Raw genomic sequence first — 21817 nt, forward strand, 5'->3', positions numbered from 1 at the left:
TATAACTTTGAGGGTTTTTTTTCATGTTATGATAACACGTATTTCCCTATTTAAAAGTGTGAGTTAAACAGACAGATGATTGACAGATAATTTCATTTAAAAACTGAACACTCAAGAAAGACTCCTCTATGAATAACCTGAAAGTATTTTTAGCATTCATCTAACTATCCTTCAACCAGAGTAATTTTAAAATCCCTAAAACCCCAGGAGTAATTTTAAAAACTACTAGAGCAATTTTTAAACCCTGCATTACTAAAAAAAACATGAACTGGAGCAATTTAAAACTCTCGTCCACTGGGGATGTGGAAATCTACAAAACTGACACATCCCTACCTGTCCAACGAGAAGAACACACCGCACTGGAAAGTCATCACTTAACAACTCCATCGGGGACTGGTGCGCCCCGGAGCTCCGGACCTCGATTCACAGGGACCGGCGGACGGGCCGGCAGCACAGGGGCGGAGACCGGGACAGGGCGCCCAGTGCGAGCCCTCAGTTCCCGACCAGTGCCCCTCCCGGGCTCAGTCCCCGGGGCGCTCCCTCCCCCCACAGCCCCCCCAGCCAGGGCCAAGGCGCAGGTCTGCGCAGAGCCCAGCACACCCCGCCGTCCATGTCTTGAGCCTGGGCTCCAAGAACCACCAGCCCCAGGTTGCTGGTGAGAAGCCGTGCCCTCCCCACAGGCCACACACGCATGCAGGGAGCGGGAACTGTGTCTCACGCTGCAAGTCCACCCCGTCCCTCCTCACCGGGAAGGATGGCAGAAGGCTGAGAAAGCCGCGTCTGGGTTTATCAGGCTGGAGTCACCCACCGGACGCGCACTCACTGAAGTGCGGGCTACATCAGAGCCGCGCTGGTCCCCCGCCCCACAGAAGGGACGGGCACAGAGGTCATCTCTTTATACCAAGTGTCCAGGGCAAGGAAAGGGATGCAGGGAGCATCCTAGCGCTCAGTCCCCCACAGGAGTTGGGGGGCCAGGGCAGCTCAGGTACAGGGCCTGACGCTGGTGATACTCGGAGAGTGACCATGGCAACACGACTGCTGCCCAGCTGGCTGGGCTCCTGCCCCCACGCAGAGCAATGGGCTGGAGGCGCTCGGGGAAGCAGCGGTCTCCACCGCTCCACCCCTGCTGCGTGGCTTTCATAACCACGCAGGAAGGAACAGTCGTGGGCATGGAGACAGAGCAACATGCCGAACCACACTCACCATCCAGACAGAGTACACACAAGTGCCAAAATAACAAAGGTTCCGCAGGAATCCAGTGGAACAGAACGCTGACATACCTGAAGGGTGGACAACTAATTTAGAGATGCCAGCAGTAAGAAAAAGCCAAGTGGAAGTTTTGAGGGAACCCTCTATTAGAGAGGAATTATTTTAATGGGCTCACCTCTAGCAGAAGGGACCCATCTTGGAAAGACTGAAGGTGTATGAAAAAGAAAAAGAAAGATGGCCAGCAAATACACAAAAAGCAACTACAGAAGAATTGGACCTATAAGAACTGAGAAGTGATATCAAATACCCCAACATACATGCAGTTGGAGTCCCAGGAGAAAGTCAGAAAAGAGGGGAAAATAAATAATTTGAATAAGGATGGTTCTTTCCCCACCTTGGAACACCATTTTGCTATATAGACAAGGTTAGCTTACACCCCACTAGGAGGCCCAGGATGGAATTAAACTTATATTTCTCAGACTTCACCATGCTCAAATTACAGCCATATGCACCCATCCAAGAGCTCTTTTTTTTTTTTTTTTTTTTTTACAACTAATAAAACTCATGTCACACAAGAGATGCAAAGAACAGCAGAGAACTCAACCCAGGATATCAGACAGACAGACACACACAGTTAAACACACACACACACACACACACACACACAAAGGTATACAGTTATACAGTTAAACACACACCCGCATATACATGCACATACACACATATACTCATTAGCCTTGGCAGATCACAGTCAGATAAAACCAGAAGGCAGAAAACACACAGAAAAGTGGAGAGGTAAGCGTGAGAGACGGCCGCGGTGCCGTGGTTCACTGGGAGGTCAGAATGTACGTGGCAGAGGACTCAGCCTTCACCTGCGGGTGGGGTGGGAAGCAGAAGGAGGCTGGCCCCGGGCTGCCGCTCAGCTCCTCGGCTTTCGCGTCTCCCAGGGACTGCTGGCGGAGGGATACTGTTGGGAATCAAGGAACCCGTGACACGGTGACACAGGGCACCTGGTCCAAACGGCTGGGCAAAGGCGCTCCTGGTGAGTACTCCGTGCTCTGCGTCAGCACCGCTCTGCGTCAGCACCGCTCTGCCCCGCAGGGAGAGTCCAGCCCGAGCAACGCCTAGGTTTCTTAGGGTCTCAATGCTCCGCACTGAAACGCTCCTCTCACAGAGGGAAGCATATTGATTGGCAATAAAGTGTTAAGTAGATGATGCGATGGCTGAGGCTGAAGCCCAGGTGAACACTAGATCAACGTGCCAGTCATTAGAATCCACACTGCACCTCTCTCCATGAAGAGCAATGAAAAGCCAGCTCAGCCAAACACCCTGACAGGGAGGAGAACAGCACTGAACCCTGCCCAGAGGACCAATGAACCCACGTGGACTGTCGCATGTTGAGGTTTCTATTCCTACCAACTGACATTCGCAAAACGCGTCAGAGTGGCGGCGTGCTTCTGTGTGCGTCCTGCAGAAACACACTCTGTGGATTCACCGGGCACACTCACGAAGATAATCCCACTCACACTCGCCGGAATGGCCTTGCACGCAGATGCCTGTAATGAGCGGGGGAGTTCTTCTGGAACGTGAGGCGAGCCAAAGGCTCGCCTCTGGCTCGGCATGTTTATCAGTGGCTGGAAATCTGGCCTTTCAAGACAAGCATACATTACATCCCAGCTAAGTGTTTATCTCGACTCCAAACGTCACTTATTAAGGCCTATCCACGTATTTGCTTATTTGCAACTGCTTATTAGAGGGGACAAACGTTTCGTGCTTGCAAACATGTCCTAAAATCAACTGCTGCACGGACTGGAAAGTCCCGCCCCCCGCTCGCAAGGCCCACCTGCGTAGCCAGACACGGAGACGTGAATTTGATGCTTTTCATCCCATTTCCCCGACCATCAACTCAGTCTCACGACCATTTTTAAAAGGTTACCATCTCCTCGGCGGAGCCCTCTCGCAATTAAATTGAGTAGTAGGCACGCGCGGGCTGGGTAGATGCAGCTCTCCGTGAGGGAGCCCTTACTTTTAGCAGCCTTGGAGACAAGCAACGGAACAAAGGTGTATGTAATCTAGAGGGAAATTGGGGTGTTTCTGGTTTGGGATGCTAATAAGGACATTGGTCCCCGAGAAAGTAGCAGCCTGACAAATGGTGAGTTTCTGTGCTTACCGTTAACACCCAAAGCCTGGAACGACGGCCGCTGTTTCACTTAATTATTTGAGACAATGACGTCTACCTCCCCATCCATTTGTGCAAGTTCACACAGCCTTGTTCTGTGTGAAACAGTAACGGCTCGCCCCCGAGGAGGAGCTGGGCCTCGGGGTTCCGGGAGGAAATGACCGTACCCGGCAGGGAGACAGGCGGGGACGCGGCCTTGCTTACTTTTGTATTCCAGGTGGAAGCCGGCGGCGGCCACGCTGATGTCGGACTGGAAGCGCAGGTAGAGCTGGTTGGACGTGCTGTTCAGGAGCGCGGGCACGGTGGTTCCTGGGGGAGGACAAGCACATGGGTCAGCCCTCCACACCGGCCCCAGCCTGGCCTCGGCCCGCCACCCCCCGCTGTCCCCTGGGGGCTTCTGCCACCCTCTGGGGATGGGACGGTCCCCGTCCAGATCACAAATGGCTCTCCATCTCCTTCTCCCTTTGTTCTGTGCACAAACGTGGACACAGCTCGTGAATTTCACTTCTAGATACAGGTGTGCGATGCGCCCTGTAGACATAGCACCCTGTGGATTCGTTCTGAGAGCCGGGAATAACACCGTCCGTTCCCGGGGTCCAGTGCCCTGCCCGGCCCCAGGAGTCTAGGGAGTCAAGCTTGGGGGTCTTTGCTCTGCCCATGCTCATTTCCGGGTTCCTGGGGCCCCCGGGGCTGTACGGGGGTGGCATTCGAAAGCCCGCGTCCCGGCCAGGTTCTGATGCAAGCTAAAGCTCTCACACCGTCAGCCACGGGCTAACGTCACCATGTTCTCATTCCACAAAATACAAACAAGGGCGAGCCCTCCTCCTGTGCGTAACCAAGGTGCAGTGTCCTCAGGAGTGCGTGGACAGTGTCCAGGTCCGCTCCCCGCTCACGCGTGGCATTCCTCCCTGCGGTTTCCTGACGGGCACACGTGAGTGACCGTACGTGACCGCGGTCTCCGCGCCCCGGGTGCCATGCAGAGCCCGGGGGGGCCCATCGGCCACGGCGGTGGGAGGGGTCGTGCCCACGGGCCCGGCGGACACGGGCAGAGGGACTAACGTGGTCCCCCTCCGTGGGGTCCGCGTCGGGCTCTCCCCAGCACAGACCGGCAACGGGAACGGATTCTCACCACACAAAATGCAACCGAGCAACTTTTTAGAAATGTTGCTACAGGCAGAATGTTTCTGATCGCACTGCTCTACGGTGACCTAGATAGAAGGACGCGCGACAAAGGAAAGGGAGAAATGTTATCACCGTCCCTGCAGATCCGGCTCCCCGCGCCGAGATTCGCTTCCCTTTAATGCTGATTGTCAGCTACAAATTCATATGCACTCTTCTGTATTTCATTCATTTATAATGTATAACCTGCCTGCTCCCAAAACTGGTTTCTAATAGCTCCCACAAAAGACCTACATATGCCTGTCCAAGTAGAAATGAAAAATCAAAACTGAATTTATTTGGGATGTCAATCGCTCCGCCTGAAATATGTATTCTTGACGACTCGTTCTCGTTCTTACTTCATAATTTTTAAAATGGGTTTAATATCTCCTCTATAAATATTGTTAGGTATCATAGGAGTAAAAACATTTAAATATTGATTATGTTCTGAATCATTCAAGCTTTTCTGCTGATTTATTATTTCCATGCAATGCATTTTTTAAAAAGGCTGAGATAATTTCTACTTTAAAGAAAATTGGATATATCCGTACCCTGTGCTGGATAATTATTTCTATCTCCATTTACCTGTGCTACACACACACGGATGCCTATGTTTTACGACTTTTTTAAAGTTCTAAACGGGGCATGAACCGCATATGGTGACTCATTTCTCGCAAGGATCGCGTCTGCGTTTCCTTCGAAACACGACGATGACTTCCCGACGAAGCCTCGCATGGACGCAACACCCATGGAGCCTCCTCGGCAGCCGGCAGCCGGCAGCTTCGTGGTCAGGGTTTCCTGCTTCCGCCTGCGCCTCCCGGGTTCCCGCGGGCGATCACAGGCCAGCGTGCCTGGACCGTGGCCCTTCGGGGTCCAGTCGTCCACAGGGACCCCGGACCTTTGCCTTCCTGTCTCATGCGTTGGGCAGGAATATCCCCGTGACCCCGCATGCTTCCCGGGCGGGCGGGCTCCCCGGCGCAGGCTGGGCGCGGCGGGACCGGCCGGCCGTTCGGGTGGGCAGCCCCCCTCCCCACGCCGCCGGGTGGCAGACGTCGTGGGGCGGCCTGCCCACCTACGTCGCCCAGGGGGAAGAACGTTCCTGCCTCCCCGCCGTCATGGCTGCCGGTGACTACGGCAGTTCAACCGAGAGCACGCTTTGTCGAGGATCTGGCGTTCATCTTGGGTGGCGGGGGGTCTGCCTGGAGCTTCGCCCCCAAGCTCCCGAGGCTGAGTCCCAGCCCTCCCCAACACGGTGCCTTCCCCCGTGCCCCTGTGTGAACCTTCCAGCCCAAGTGTGTGGTGGTGGTGTCCATACCACTGCTGTGAAGAAGTGAGTCTGCACTGCATGGCGATTCTCCTCGTCCTCCTCGGCTTCTGCAGCGTGAGGAGCCGCGCCCGCCCCGCGGGCTGTCCATCCGTCCACTTGCGCCCACCGCCACTCCAGCACTGCGGTTCCATATGAAACCGTGCATCCTAGCCTTTGTCTGCCCACAGCCTTGTAGCCACCATTCCTCCAAGAAATACGATGTTATTTGAAGACAGAGTGGGACTTAGAATGACATTTAGAAGTCAAGTCTGGGGAGAACTCGTGTCGTGTGCTACTGGGCTGTGGCAGTGGACACCTCTCAAAACACAGGGGTGGGGCAAAGTGTACACACACGTAAGGGTCACGCATGCCTGCACACAGGTGTGCACAAGTGTGTGCTGTCTAGGTCTACCGATGTTCTAAGGCCACTGAGGTCTGCTCTGGCCTTCGCCACTCCTGGTTTTCTTGCTGCCTTCTTCAGGACTAAGAAGCCTGGTTCGTGTTCATCTCCGTGCATTTCTGTGTAATCCGTGCTCCACTGTACTTGCTCACTGGGGATGTCTTAAATCCAGACTTGCGGCTGCCTTCTTGTCACACGCCCTCCCTGTCGGTGCGCGACTGTGACAAACACCTCCAGAATCACGGAAGAGGAAAGTCAGCCAATACGCAAGCTGAAAATGCATTCTACCCTTGACAAGAGCGACTCCACCGCGGAGCGGATCCTGCCAAGTCTGCAGACACCTGCCTCCTCAGCTCTGGGTCGGGCCAAGGGGAGAGCGCCAGCCAGCACTCAAGGACACCCTGTGGTTTAAATTAGGGCAAACGCCACAGGGCCCCCAAGAGGAAGGAGGCCGGGTGTCTGCAGCCTCTGAGGGAAGGTCTCAGGCCCCAGGCCGCTGGCCGCCTGCCTGGCTGTCTCTCAGCTGAGGAGCTCAGGGCTCTACACCGCCATGTGTGCACAGGAGGAGGCAAGACCGGGGGAGAGAGTCTAAGTTCCTGGGCTTGCAGAGGACCGGGCAGCTCTGTGATGTGTGGTGGTATCTGCTAGGACCACGGCCTGACACTGCGGGTGGGCCTGGCCCCCCACTGGAGAGGAAGGAACCGTGTGACTAAAGGTGGGGCTCGAACTCCTGCTGTGGTCAGGGACGCTTCTGTTTGGACCCCTGCCAACGAGTGCTCCAAAGCTCTCCACTCCGCTGCTTCTGATTCATTCCACGGTCATCACAAGTCCTGGGGTGCTCGAACCCCAAATTCATAGCCAGCGTCCAACAGTGCAGGAGTGCTTGGAGCACTCAGATTGCCACCAGAGTCTGACAAAAACTCGTGGAGAATTTAGTGTCGAATTTATGACAGCTTAATCAACCCCCAAACTGCAGGGCTACCATCAGACCTGCACCACACTGTTGTCTACGGTGACTGTCAGAACTGTACCGCACTGTCTCCACGGTGACTGTCAGACCTGCCCCACATTGGTCTCCAGGGTGACCATCAGATCTGTACCACACCGTCTCCAAGGTGACCATCATAACTACACCACACTGTCTCCAGAATGACTATCAGAATTACACCACACTGTCTCCAAGGTGAGAGTCAGAACTACACTACACTGTCTCCAGGGTGACCATCAGAATGTACCATATCGTCTCCCTGGTAACCATCTGAATTACACCACACTGTCTCCAAGGTGACCATCAGAACTACAACACACTGCCTCCAGAATGACCATCAGAATTACACCATACTGTCTCCATGGTAACCATCTGAATGACATCACACTGTCTCCATGGTAACCATCTGAATTACACCACACTGCCAAGGAAATGTTCTCCTGCCTTACTTCAAAAAGACGAACAAAAAGAGTAGTTTTGTTGTGTTGCAATTCAGTGGAGGGCCAAGGCACTGGCCCCGAGCGGCCTTGCGTCTCCCCCGAGCCAGGCCCCGACACTCAAGGACACGAGGGAGAGGAGGTCCGCGGGGCGATGGCGTGTGCGTCCTGCCTGCTCCGCTCTCTGAGCACGGCTCACGGACACAGGGACAGGGCGTCAAGGTCTCTGTACCTGAGAAGCTCCCGAGCCGGGGGGCCGCGGCATCCCCACCATCGTGGATCTCAAGCGAGTCCCAGTTCTGCTCCGTGGCGAAGCTGATCACCTGAATCTAGCAAACCAAATCGTTGAGTGAAGATTAACAGTGAGCGCAACCGAGCTAACGAGAGGTCGTTCTTCACGGTTCAGGGGAGCACCCCCAAAACAAAGATGGAAACGCACGACTGAGTGTACGGAAATCTCTGTGGGTGGCACTTTTGACAGTTTATAATATAAAAATAAATCATTTTCATTATAAATATAGAAATATATTTAGAAACATTTTACAAAAATACTGACTAAAAAAGAAACAGATTATGGTTTGTTATTTTAAAAAAATAAAACCAAACAACTAACCAATACAGAGGAGAAAGGGAAGGGGCCGGGAGGGAAGAAGGAAAGAGGGAAGAAGACAGAAAGGAATGCAGAGGGAGTGAAAGAAAAAAGAAGAAAGGTGGAAGGTAAGAGAGAGGGAGGGAGGGAAAGAAGAAGGAAGGAGGGAGGGAGGGAGGGAAAGAAAACAGAAAGGAAGGAAGAAGGAAGGGAGGGAGGGAGGGAGGGAGGGAAGAGGGAGGGAAGGAGGGAGGGGAAGCAAAGGCCACGGAGCCTGGCTCCATCCTGCATGTCACTCTGGGCTCCGGGCACGCACCTGGATTCCGGAACCTTCCGTAACAATGATCTTCCACACGCAGTTCAGGTTGTTGCCGTACGGCTCCGGGTAGCCGGGGGACAGGATTGTGCCTCTCCGCTGAGTGAAATTGCCACTGCAGGGAACTAAAAGACAAAGCCTTGTTACATTTATTAAACATAAATATAATGTCAACAATACTAATCTTGTTTTTGTTTCTCTCACTATGCCATCAGATTGCATGAAACACGTCACCTGTTTAGAGGACGCTTAAATGGATTTATTTTAGCCAAGGTGAAGCTTAGTCTTTTATCTTTTCATTTAGTAATATCAGTGATTATTTATGAATTAAGCTATTGTTTATAGACCTGGGGTCTCTGAAAAAGTCTCATCCGTGCTTCTGAGAACCAAACCACAACGTCTCTGTTTAGAATAATTATCTACTTTAGTTTGAGGACCATTGCAGAACATCCTCTCCTGTCGGCAGACATGCAACTCCAGACAATATCAATGGGATTTATGAGCAAATTCAGAGAAACTTAAAACGCACAAATGAATGCAAGTTCTCTATGCACAAAGAAGCAAATAATCCATAACTGATGAGGCCACGGTGGTTCTGGCCACATTAACCTTTTGCCTTTGACACCTTCGTTGGCACAAATCCATTAACAGGACATTACACAAGTAACACCCTAAATCAACACGGCGATGGCTTTCCCTGAATGAAGGGACGTGGCGGATCCGTGGCGTCAGCGCCGGTGGGATGGGCACCCGGTGTCTGACGGCACAGCGGTTTTAAGGTCTGTCCTCGCGCGTGACGTGCGTCCCCGCGCGTGGGAGGAGCCGGGGCCCCGCCCGCCCGCCCCGCCCGCCCCGCCGGGGGCCGCGTGGACCCCACTCACCCACACAGCCGGGGACGGTGTCGTTCCACTGCGCCAGCGCGTTGGGCACCGACTGGCAGCGGATGGCGGCGGAGCCCTGCAGCAGGTACCCGGGGCTGCACTCGAACCGCACGACGGAGCCCGCCGAGAACTCGGAGCCGATCCTCCGTCCGTACCGGGGCTCGGGCACCGAGCTGCACTGCGTGTCGCTGGTACGGGGCACGGCTGGGGGCGAGACAACACGGGCGCGCGGGTCCACCTCCGCACACGCCCTCCGCACGCGCGTCGCCCCCCTCCACCCGTGTCCCCCTCAGAACCCAGCGCCTTGGGACCGGCGTGGTCTGGCACGCGTGGTCACTGGCTGGAACCCGGCGTGTCGGCCCGCCCGGGGGAGCGGGCCGCGGGGGTGGCGCCGTCCGCACGCCGTCTCTGCGTCGGCCTCGGCTCCTGCAGGTCCTCGCGCAGAGGAAGGCCACGCACCCGGGAGGAGCCCCGCCCGCCTGGCGATTCGCCACCCACACGCAAGCGGCCGGATTCCCCCCGCGCACACGTCTGGGGGGGGGCAGAGCACGCCGAGGACGCACCCCGGCTCAGTGTCACGCCCGCTGGGGTGACCACTGCTACGGCCACGGCAGTGCGACCACAGGGAGATCACCAGCATGACCCCGTGACCCGGCAGTGCACGCTCCTTGCCAGGCCCCTCAGCCAGCCCGCGGTGGAGACGGCAGATGCCCTGGCGAAGCCCCCGAGAACCCACGACCTGCGGCCCACGCATCACCACGGTGGAACCCCACCCACCTTCCCGGGGACGGGAACCGGGGCACCGTCGGCCACTTGGGGGACCTTCAGTGCCGTGTGAAGTGAGCCAGGCACACGAAGGGCAACAGGACAGGAAGGGACCTAGGGGGCCCACCCTACGGGGGGGGGGGCGAGGCACAGGGGAAGGAGCCCTCCTCGGGCTTGCGCTCTCCTCCCTGACTCTGTGTCGCCTCTGTGTCTGTCTGCCTCTGCCTCTCTACCTCCGTCTCTCTGTCTCTGTCTCTCTCTATCTCGATGCCCTGTGAAGGTGCGACATTCACTTAGGTTGTCCATCAGGCACAACAACGCACAAGAAAACCTTCTGCCTATGAGGAGGGGGAGGGGGTAAAGCTCGGGCAATACTCCACGGGGCAGAGAAGTGTGTCAGGCTACACAAACGCTTTGGGAGGAGTCACGTCTTGGCGACGCGCATGCTTTCTCTCGTCTCCCGTTACGGAGGCAGAACCGGGGCGGGACGGGGGTGCTCTGTCCAGAACCGCCATCGCCCTGGCCCTGACGTCTCTTTAAATGCAAGGATAGAAACTGGTCAGGTACTTGCTTTAAAGGAAAAAGTTCTGTGAGAATGGAAGCCAAAGATTATTCTTATCAAACTATGATTGACTTCCATGTTGAAATATTTTCTCTCAATGGGAAAAAATTAATAAAAGCAGATATTCTCTGTTACTGTAGAAAACATTTGTGATATACCAGACTCACTCACTAATTTCCATACCTGAAAGAGGAATATGGAATGCTATAATAGTCTGGTGTAATAAAATATTGTCTAACATCCTATTTGTCCTATTTGTATGTCTAAGCATTTTGGGACAGTTGAATGATCATGGGTAGAAAACCAAAACAGACAACTACTGGATGATCCACAATTAACTCAAGGATATTTTGCAAAATAAATCAATTGCTCTGCTGCAAGTGTAGTTTATGTGCTTGCGTTGAATTACTTGGGGATACACAGAGGATGTTAGAGTGGGAAACGCAGAAAAAGGTGTCTTCCTTGCCCCTAGAAACCGACACAGAGTCCTTACAGTGTGGTAATTCTGGTGTGAGGTACTAGGAAGGAGATAGGCAAGGTACTGAGAAACAGATACTTGTGGAAAGGGCAGGCACACATGTAAGATGACTGAGAACAGTAGCACACTGACAAGAAGCTCGCCTGCATGCTTCCCGTGAACACAGACACGTGCAGCAGACGAAGGGGTAGAGAGGAGGTGCTGAACTGTGGATAAGCAGGACCATCTGCCACCCCCAGCCCACACCAGCACCCTGCCACCCAGGACTCCTCCCGTCCACCACCACCTGGCCGTACACGCTCGTCCGGTCCACACAGGACCCTCTGGTCACGCACGGCCACCGGCCCCCAAGCCCAGCCCGAAGCGGCCTTCCCCGGGGCTGGCTGCCCAGGGTGGTGAAGGAGGGGCGTCTTGGTGCCCTGGGGAGAGGGCTGCCTGGCCGCAGCACTGCCAGGGAGCAGGGGTCCTGACGCCCACACCTCTCTTCCCGCAGCTTTCTAGCACAGAGCCACGGCCACCGTCCTGGGGGAGGGGCGGGGGGCAGGACGGCTTCCGGATGCTGAGTCACCACCTCTGGTTATCACCACCGCTCCAGCCACGCTCCGTAGCACAGCCGCCTGTCTGCTAACAAAGCATCCTCCGGCTGGGGGAGGCAGGGAGGCACTGCGCAACGGCAAGTTTTAAGAACCAAGGAAAGAAGGAAGCTGTAAGTGGCGTAGCAAAGAGCTATTCGGGAATTTTTCTATATAATGGAGTTGGAATAATTTCTAGGCTTGAATAGAGCCCCCCTCTCCCAATAACGGACGCTCCGTTTAACTCTTCGTGTGCATTGCAGTCGGGCTCTGCTGCTCTTGAGTGAGCTGTCCACGACATTCGCCATCTTCTCTTGTTATCTCCGTAGGGTTTTCACTAGTGAAAACGGCAGTGACGCTTTTGCCAAACCCCCCGGCAAAAGCAAGGGAAGTGGCCGGACTGGGCCTCGGAAACGTTAAAAGTGTTAGTCACTACCCACCCTCAAGCACAAGGAAGACGGAATCGTGCATGCACAGACATGTATGCACAGAGAAGAAATACATGCGCATACATGCACACGCACGCACACACGCACATCAGATGGATTTTGTCGACGGTTCTGCTTTCACACAGTAATTTGGATTTACTGACGATTAGGAGTCGTGAGCAACAGCTTGCTCAACTTGGTTTCTGTAACAATGTCTAATTTTTTAAAAATCATTCATTTTTATGTCTATGGACACCAGACCTGGGGCCTGAACTCAGGGCCTGTGTGTTGCATTCAAACTGGGACCCTCAGTTCTCAACCTTCTGATTATTTACATTTAGTTTTTACGTGTTCGCTATTTACATGTTAAAAGCTATAACTACAACAAAGCAACTCTTTCTATTCTCTCTCGGCCAACCCTGACTCAGAAATGCACGCCCTCCTAATTGTCCGACATCCTCCCGTCCTCTCTCCTCCACTCCCGTAAACGCGTCTTGTGGACCGCTGCAGCGTGGGGCAGAGGGACATGTTGAGGGCCGGGCTTCCGCCGTGTGGGAGGCTTGGTAGGGCAGGTAGGACACTGCCGCTCTCCGTGCAGCTTCTGGAGAGCCCTGTGCCGTCGAGGGCGAGCCCTCATGAAGCCGGTGTTTAGGGAAAGGAGCCCTAGCTAAATGCGCTTCTCTCCAGCTGTGATGAAAACGGGGGTGGCTGGTGGGCTGGTGGGCTAAAGCCACACTTAGATGATGACAACCCCAGCGCTGCCTCTTCCGTGGTGCAGGGCGGATCGCTGGAGACGCTGCCCCATCGGCCCACGCCCCTTCCCAGGCCCCCGTGCACGTCCTAACGAACCGGGTCGCGCTCGCAGAGTGAATACCAAGCAAGAACAACACGGAGGAGGCAATACATCCTCACTTTTCCACCGGAAGCAATCCCAAACGGACCTTAAATGAGCTCCAAATAAGAAGAGCATCAAAATACCAGCATCTAAAGGTACAGAAGAGCTCAAAGGCTATAAAAACATGCAATCTAAGAGGGGAATTCTGAGTGGTAGGTGCGTATGTTTTATCCTTTCTTTCTCTTTGAGTTTTTAAGTTAGTTTCACAGTGGAAGGTGGGATTGCGTGATGCAACAAGTTTCCAAGGTCTACACCCTGATGGGATGGTGTAATTTACCCCTTTGCAAAGGCCTGCGCAGCCGCACAGAGGCTGCTGTCGGTTCCTTCGCATGGCTGGGTGAATAACAAGCGGAAATAGTGCGGAAAGGAGCTACCAGTTTGCGAAGTAATCTCGTTTACGCATAGCTTGGGTTCCTTGAACATCACGGGGGTGTGGGTCCAGTTGGCTCACCGTGTGTGACGAGCACTGGCTGGGTGGGAAACGGAAGGCCGCGGGCCGAGCCCCTGCCTGGATAGACCAAGTGGATGCCGCGGGCCGAGCCCCTGCCTTGGTAGACCAAGTGGATGCCGCGGGCCGAGCCCCTGCCTGGATAGACCAAGTGGATGCCGCGGGCCGAGCCCCTGCCTGGATAGACCAAGTGGATGCCGCGGGCCGAGCCCCTGCCTGGATAGACCAAGTGGATGCCGCGGGCCGAGCCCCTGCCTTGGTAGACCAAGTGGATGCCGCGGGTAGAGCCCCTACCTTGGTAGACCAAGTGGAAGCCGCGGGCCGAGCCCCTACCTTGGTAGACGAAGTGGAAGCCGCGGGCCGAGCCCCCGCTCTTGGCGCTGAAGCGGAGCAGAATCTGATTGGACGTGGCCAGAGGCAGCGTCTCGCCTGGAAGGAAAGCGGATCACGGGTGGGACATCACGGGCACCGGGCAGTCAGCTTCCAACATCTTACGCTCAGAGTTCACTTTCCCACGTGTGCCTAAAAACTAGCACGTGCTTACCCTCCTCGCGCGTCAAAAGCTGAACAACAGCAGCCGCCCAGCTGAGTCTACAGTGACCTTGGTGCAGTAGGGCTGAGAACAATGGCGGCGTCTTACCGGAGTGAGAGCCGGAGAGCGAGCTGAGCAGCCGGGCCTGCGGGTGGGTCCCGTCGAACAGCTCTGCCAGGTCGCTCAGGGCCGTCTGGAAGTAGGCGAACTGCCCAAAGACCACTGGAGAAGGGGGGAGAGGGGCAGGCGCTTTAAAGAAGAGGGAGGGCGGGGGGGGGGTGCCTCCAGCTCCCAGCTTCCGGAAGGCTCCCGTCCTAAGGGTCTGACGCATCGCGAACGCGCGTGCACGGATCCGCTCGGACTGACGGCGCTCTAGAGGTTGACTGAGTTCGATTTGCTTCCCGTCTTTACCACAAGACGTCCAGAGGTGTTCGATAGAGGGAGCAATGATCTTTCCTCCCTACTGTGAACATTCAATGAGGCATGTCTATTTGTAAAAAGAAGCCATCTTTATTCAGATCACAGACGTCCACCGGTGCGGGTGTCCTAGCCGTCTAAGTGACGCTCCACCCCACGACGGGCGAACGTGCTGGGGATGGAGCCGCGCGAGGCTCTGGACGCTCACGTGCTCGTGCGCACGGCACTGGGTGTGTCAGGGAACACCGGCTCTCGCGGGCGCCGTGCCGGGAGGGGCTCGGGGTGCCGCGGCACGCGGTGACTGCTCCCTCCGTAGGTCAGGAGCTGGAAGCAGCTGCGCTTCCCGGGTGAGGGGGGACGGGACTTCTCCGTCTCCCGCTCGGTCCTGGCTCCCACGGCCTGCCCCGCCCTGCTGCCCCCCGGGTTCAGTCACGCCTTGTCTTGTCAAAGGCCCCAGGCCTAGGGCTTCCAATGGCCCGACAGTGACTCCTCTGTGCATCATTATATCACCTCATTCCCTGGAGAGCTGGGATATTTTTTTTTAACTCAAAAGACAGGATTATTAGCACGGAAACCGTATGACAACAAATGAAAAATCCCGTCTTACCAAATTCCTTTGGGACGGTGATGGAATAGAGGCAGACTTGCCCCGCGGTGTAGTTGTGGGGGTAGTTGGGGGACAGGACGACCCCGTCAGAGCCAGTGTACTGACCCCCGCAGGGCGCTGGAAGGAAAACCAGGCAGGAGTCAGTGCCGGCCGCATGCTCACCCGCGTGCCACAGGACACACACAACCCCGCCGCTCTGCGGACGTGTGCAAATGAAGACTCCACACGTCACCACCGAAAGCTCCTCCGCTTACAGATGAATATTGTTGCCTTTAAGACCCGGCTCAGACACGTGCACTCAATAAATCAACAGCCATAACAGTGATCAAGTGATTCACTAAGGACAAATGATTGAACGGCTCTAAGAGGCTCCCCAGAACCGTCTCATGGCTGTGCAAGGTTCCTCTTCATTCCCTGCTCTCCCAGTGCTAATAGGAGGCTGAAAGGGAAAGCAGGGTTTTCTTGGCTAGGCTTTGGATTTGCTTTTCACCTCAGACACAGCTAGAGTAGCACCGGTGTCCTGCTCCAGGATCTCCTGAAGTTCAGTTAGGGGTGAAGGAACCTACACTGGAAGGATGGGGTGCAAACGGGATGGAGAGTGGCAAAGAGCTGTGTGTGTGTGTGTGTGTGTGTGTACTGTGTATATATGCACGTGTGTATGCACATTTATGTGCACATGTGTGTGCATGGGTATGTTTATATGAGATGTATACATACCCATATCTGTGTGTGTGTGTGTGTGTGTACTGTGTGTATATGCATGTGTGTATGAGCATGTATGTGCACATATGTGTGTTGTGTGCATGGGTATATGTATATGAGATGTATACATACCCATATCTGCGTGTGTGTGCGTGTGTATGTGTGTACTGTGTGTATATGCATGTGTGTATGTGCATGTATGTGCACGTGTGTGTGTTGCATGCATGGGTATATGAGCATGTATACATACCCATATCTCTGTGTGTGTATGTGTGTGCGTGTGTGTATGTGTGTGCTGTGTGTATATGCATGTGTGTATGTGCATGTGTGTGTTGTGTGCATGGGTATATGTACATGAGCATGTATACATACCTGCCTGTGTGTGTGTGCGCGCGTGTATGTGTGCACAAGGCTGACGTGTAGGTGAGTGCGTTTCATTCTTCTCTCCCATGTATCACACTGAGTCCAGCATGAGTTTTGCTGAGAAAACAGAGGACTGTGGCTGGCAGTCTGCGTGTTCAGAGCAGGCGTCAGCCAGGTCTGAGGATTGTGGTTTGAAAGCAGCCAGGGCAGGAAAATCCATGAGACTCTGATCTCCAATGCATCACCAGGAAGCTGGACGTGGCTCTGCGGTGGCCCACATGGTAGAAGACCAGCCATGTGCCAAAAAGCTCGGGGACAGTGCCCAGGCCCGGGCTCAAACCCCAGGACGGCTACCAGAAGAAAACGTGGAAGGAACAGTGTCATCTCCACTTGCAGAAGAAGATACTTCACCCTAATCTAACTTCTAAGGCAGAACACTCTCAGTGAGTTGTGGATTTCCTTCTACATGTTGATCGATCCATGTCATTTTGTCTTCACATGTATTAATCACACCAGGCAATTTAGAAGAAAACCCTGACTCTAAGAATTCCTAAAGGGCGGAGTTTCAAAGATAAGAAGAAAGAAAAAGCAGCGGAATCTGCCATTCCCCCAGCTTAGTCCTATGAATTCCAAGCAGGAAGGATTTCCGCTATCTCTTTTCCCGATAAAAGTAATTACTGCCTTGCCAATTTCAGCCACGCAGAATAATGAAACAGTGGGAGGGAGGGGCGGGGCGGAGGGAGGGCGGAGGGGCGGAGGGGCGGGGCGGAGGGAGGGGCGGGGCGGAGGGAGGGGCGGGGCGGAGGGAGGGAGGGGCGGGGCAGGGCGGAGGGAGGGGCGGGGCGGAGGGAGGGGCGGGGCGGAGGGGCGGGGCGGGGCGGAGGGGCGGAGCGGAGAGGCGGGGCGGATGGAAGGGGCGGGGCGGGGCGGAGGGGCGGGGCGGAGGGAGGGAGGGGCGGGGCGGAGGGGCGGAGGGGCGGGGCGGAGGGAGGGAGGGGCGGGGCGGAGGGGCGGAGGGGCGGGGCGGAGCGGCGGGGCGGAGGCTCACCGCGGCAGGTGGGCAGCGCGCGGTCCCAGGAGGGCTTCCCGTCGGCCCCGATCACGCACTCGATGGACGGGCGGTCCTCGATCCGGTAGCCCGAGTCGCACTGGTAGGTCACGGTGGAGCCCAGCTTGAAGTCGGTTCCGATCCGCGTCCCGTTCATGACGTTCCCGGGGTCGAAGCACGCCTCCCGGGGTTTCTCTGCGGGAGTCGTCAGTTTACCTCCTGGCGGCCCGGCCCTGCGGCTCGGCCCACCCCCGGATCTCTCCAGGCCGAGACCTGGAAGGGCCCGGTTCAAAGCCAGCCAAGGCAGAGGGCCTGGGGGGCCCCGTCCCGAGTCCACCAGGGCACCGCCCGCGCGAGGAAGCTGGGGCAGCGTGAGAGACCTGGGGTTCAAACCCGGCTCCCCGCGGGACCCGTCTGAAAAGGACGACAGCAAGGTGGGCAAGGACAGGGCCCCTCAAAGCTCAACGAACGGTGAAGGCAGTCAACACTCTCCACTTTGGCTAGAAACGTGTCCCTGTGACTCTGGGATTCCTCCCCTGGGGAGCGGAGGCTATTCTTCCCTAGAGAAATGAGATTCCTCGCAGGGACAGGGACTCGGGGGTGGAGGGGGTGGCAGACCCGACACCGCGCCCAGAGCCAGCGTGGCTGGGCACGGGGGGCCCCCGGGTACCTTTAAACTCAATGGCGAAGCCGGACAGGCCCACGGAGGCGTCGCTTCGGAAGGCCAGCAGAAGGCTGTTGCCGCTGCTCTCGATCCTCTCCGGGGCCTGGGCACCCTGGAAGCTCCCGATGAGGGGGCTGTTGGAGTCCTCGCCTTCGTAGATGTGCAGGAAGTCGTAGCTGGGCTCCATGTTGAAGCTGAGAGACAAGGCCAGAGGGAGGTTGAGTTCTTGGTGTTTGCTGATCATTTCAAGGCGAAGGCAATCGGGTTCAATATAAGGGGAAAGCACAGTGTTAAAACAGCAGTGTCACCTGTAACACACACACACACACACACACACACACACACACACACCGGTGTCCTGTGTAATGACTACCGTAGTCAATGCAACCTGGAAGAGGGGTCAGAGGAATCCAACGGCAGCGACGCGAGTATAATAGCTACGAGCTTGCTAACGACACAGTCTCAGGTCAGGAGGCTCCGAAGGCAATGGAGACCTGATTTTATGTGAATATTGTTAATTATATACATGTGTATATTACATATATAATATAAATTATATAATGTAGGTATCGCTGTCTATCCAAAAAGATTTTTTTTAATGATCGTTGTATATTTTTATTTTCAAAACTGTAATTCTCTCTAGTTTGTCAGGTGAATCCACCCATATAGCATTACCTTACAATGGTAGTGTCCGGGACGCCCCCACAAACACCCCACCTCTCTTTCTCTGTTTGTGCATCTGTGTGTTTCTCCCTCCGTCTCCTCCTCTGCTTTTCTAGCGTTCACACTGGGGCGAGGACTCTGGTGACGCACACTCCCCGCTCCCGGGGCCACGTCCGCCCTATCGTGTGGTGCGAAGGCTGCAGGGCCGTCCGTGGGCCCTGGGGCCCTGACCCGCTGGCCAGTTAGGAGGGGGTGCTGGGGTCACCTTGCCGGCACTCCTGCCCGCCCTCCTCCCCACGTCAGCCTCTTTGCGCCTTTCCCCAGGACTCCACAGAGGCAGCTGGCACTCTCTCTCCTTCCTGTTGGCAGCAATCTTTGGTAATTGGGACAGAAGGGCCCGTGTCATTTTGTAATTACCACAATGTGCTGCCTAAGTGGCTCTAGTTTATCTGGTGTGTCCAGGGAAAAGCCAGCACGGCGGGCATCTCCCAAGGTCCCACCACTCGCTGAAAGGCGAGGAGAAGGGCGCCTCCCTGCGCTGAGCCCTCCAGCGTGAAGGCCCTGGGCACCTGAGCCCCTGTGCTGGGTCTGCTTATTTGCAATTGCTCTGAAGTCAGAACGGAAAGTGTAAGAAACTGCCGTTACTAAGTCCGGGAGCTAGCCGGAAGTATGTCAACTGCGTAGAATTTCATTGGCATCATTGTTATATTTGAGATACTTCACAAAATGTTACATGCATCTGGTTTGTTCTATTGCCAATATCTGGCATATATCTATTAGCGTGGATTACTCATTGAACCCTGAACATACAAACCACTCACATCTGTCTGATATCTGTGTATAAACTGTAATTCACACATAGAAGACTGGGATGAGATTTGTAATTAAGATGCTTCAGTTTGCTAAGACCTGTCGTAGCTGTACCTACAAGGCTATGCACACATGTACGTTCTACCACGAGCCCCAGTGGGCAAGGCGCCAAGGCCTGGAGCGTCAGCCTGACAGCCCACGGGGACCGTGACAGCCCACAGGGACCGTGACAGACAGCCCACGGAGACCGTGACAGCCCACGGGGACTGTGACAGACTGACAGCCCACGGAGACCGTGACAGCCCACGGGGACCGTGACAGCCTGACAGCCCACGGAGACCGTGACAGACTGACAGCCCACGGGGACCGTGACAGCCCACGGGGACTGTGACAGCCCATGGGGACCGTGACAGACAGCCCACGGGGACCGTGACAGCCTGACAGCCCACGGAGACCGTGACAGACTGACAGCCCACGGAGACCGTGACAGCCCACGGGGACCGTGACAGACAGACCACAGAGACCGTGACAGCCCACGGGGACCGTGACAGACTGACAGCCCACGGGGACCGTGACAGACTGACAGCCCACGGGGACCGTGACAGCCCTCCTCACGCCGGCCCCAGGGTCTGGTCCGAGTCTGGGTGGCCTCTGTGCCTCTGGCCCCGGGACTGTCCCGCTCCCCCCCCCGGCCCCCCCCCCCACAGGAGGGCACGGATTGCGGCCTCCGGCGCGAGTCCCCGTGGGAGCAGCTCCCAACGCCATCCTTCACCACTTGTCCCTGTGCACAGGGACTCGGCGGGGATGGAGGGTCGGGGGTGGCTCAGGGGAATCGGCTACAGGACTGCTCCCGTCCGAAGCCGTCAGAGCAGGGGACACAGAAGAGCAGCCCGAGCTTAGCGTCACGCAGAGACCCCGCCAGCCGTCTTTGCTTTGGTACTTGTCCCGTGTCAGCCAGGTATCCCCATGGCGGACAGCTGCAGCAGCTTTAGTCAACTCTGACTGCGATGGCTTATCGCCTTGTTAAGGTGCAGAATTACAGACGCTGGGCTGGGACTAATCCTCACCCAGAGCCCCCCAGGGCACAGCACCCACACCCCGCCCGAGGCAGAGACGCACAGATCCCAGGGGAGGACCCCGGTCTCCCTGGGGGTGAAATAAATAAATAAAATCTAGTGGGTCCAAGGTCACTAAGCAACCCCCGGGGCAGTGTACAGAATAATAGCAGATCACATCTACTCAAGTCAGTAACCAAAGTGTAACATTGGCTATACTTCTGGTGTTCAGCTAAATATAAGTTGTGTGCAGTGCACTGTAGAGTCCGTTTCATCAGACCAGCATTTGAACTTCCATCCTCTCGGACGGCGAGAGTGAACGCACACGCTCATGACTAGGATCTAGGTCTTAATTCCCAGGTGGAGGAGCTCTGGCTTTCCAAGCTCCGGGACGCCCCAGCTCTGCAGCCGGAACGCCCTGCGTCCTCCATGTCGGGGGACGTGCCACGGAAATAAATGCCTCCATCCTCTCACTCGGAGAAAAGCAGGCGCCACTGACTAGAAACTCTACCCGCAAGCGTGTCCACGTCCGATCCCGTGACTCTTCAGAACATCCTGACAGTTAAGCCCCTGCACGGAGGAGACGCCGCGGGTCAGACACACCGTGCGTGGCCGTCGCTCGTAGGCGCCGGCCTAGCAGAACGCCTCTGGGCAGGGCCCCCAGGACCCACCTGACCATGGCGCCCCATGAAGGGAGTGTCTGCTGACCCAAACCCCAAGGCAGGTGCTGGAAGTACGGGAGGCAGCCGTGCCCGGCGGGCCCTCAGCGCCCCGCTGGAAAGGGGGTCCCGCAGGAGGCGTACCTTTTGAATATCAAGGCGATGACGAAGTCCGCGTTCACCTTGATCCTCCAGTCGCATTCCTTCCCGGGGGGGTAGGGCTGGGGGTAGTTGGGGGACAAAATGACGCCCGCCGGTCCCGTGAGATTCCCTCCACATGCAGCTGCACAGAACAAAGCCAAGGGGGACGTTAGGAGGGACGGGGATATAAAGCAGAATGTATGTGATCAGACGTCATATGGATGCATTCTAGACGAGGAAGCGTGACAGAACACAGGCTGAAATATAATATACTGATAGACATATATATATTTAGGGAGAATTCTCAAACTACTGATCAATACAATTTTATGACTATAATTTAAAATGTTTAAATCTCCCTCACCCCCCGAAAACAACTTGGAGAGAAAACTATCCAGGGACATCACCACCATGCGGTCTTTGTAATCATTTGCCACTGTATGTGGGTTACGTTGGTTTATTCTAGGGCACAGCTGCGTGCAGTGTAAGGAACGACCTCTAGCTGTTGTTCGCTCTTCCCTTTACCTCTGATCCTAGCACATTTC

At 55.7% G+C, this 21817-nt stretch overlaps 1 protein-coding gene across 1 annotated transcript in view; it reads right to left on the reverse strand.

The window, feature by feature from the left end:
• Csmd1 (CUB and Sushi multiple domains 1) overlaps positions 1 to 21817 on the reverse strand; it is an 874507-nt gene that overhangs the window by 92945 nt on the left and 759745 nt on the right. Inside the window, 11 exon segments of the mRNA XM_048330750.1 lie at positions 1032 to 1038; positions 3593 to 3697; positions 7910 to 8006; positions 8583 to 8707; positions 9464 to 9667; positions 13945 to 14040; positions 14252 to 14365; positions 15168 to 15284; positions 17281 to 17475; positions 17951 to 18138; positions 21276 to 21414. Coding sequence (XP_048186707.1) covers positions 1032 to 1038; positions 3593 to 3697; positions 7910 to 8006; positions 8583 to 8707; positions 9464 to 9667; positions 13945 to 14040; positions 14252 to 14365; positions 15168 to 15284; positions 17281 to 17475; positions 17951 to 18138; positions 21276 to 21414 — 1387 coding nt within the window.

The sequence above is a fragment of the Perognathus longimembris genome, chromosome 21 (assembly GCF_023159225.1).
Source record: "Perognathus longimembris pacificus isolate PPM17 chromosome 21, ASM2315922v1, whole genome shotgun sequence".
NCBI classification, from domain to species: Eukaryota; Metazoa; Chordata; class Mammalia; order Rodentia; family Heteromyidae; genus Perognathus; species Perognathus longimembris.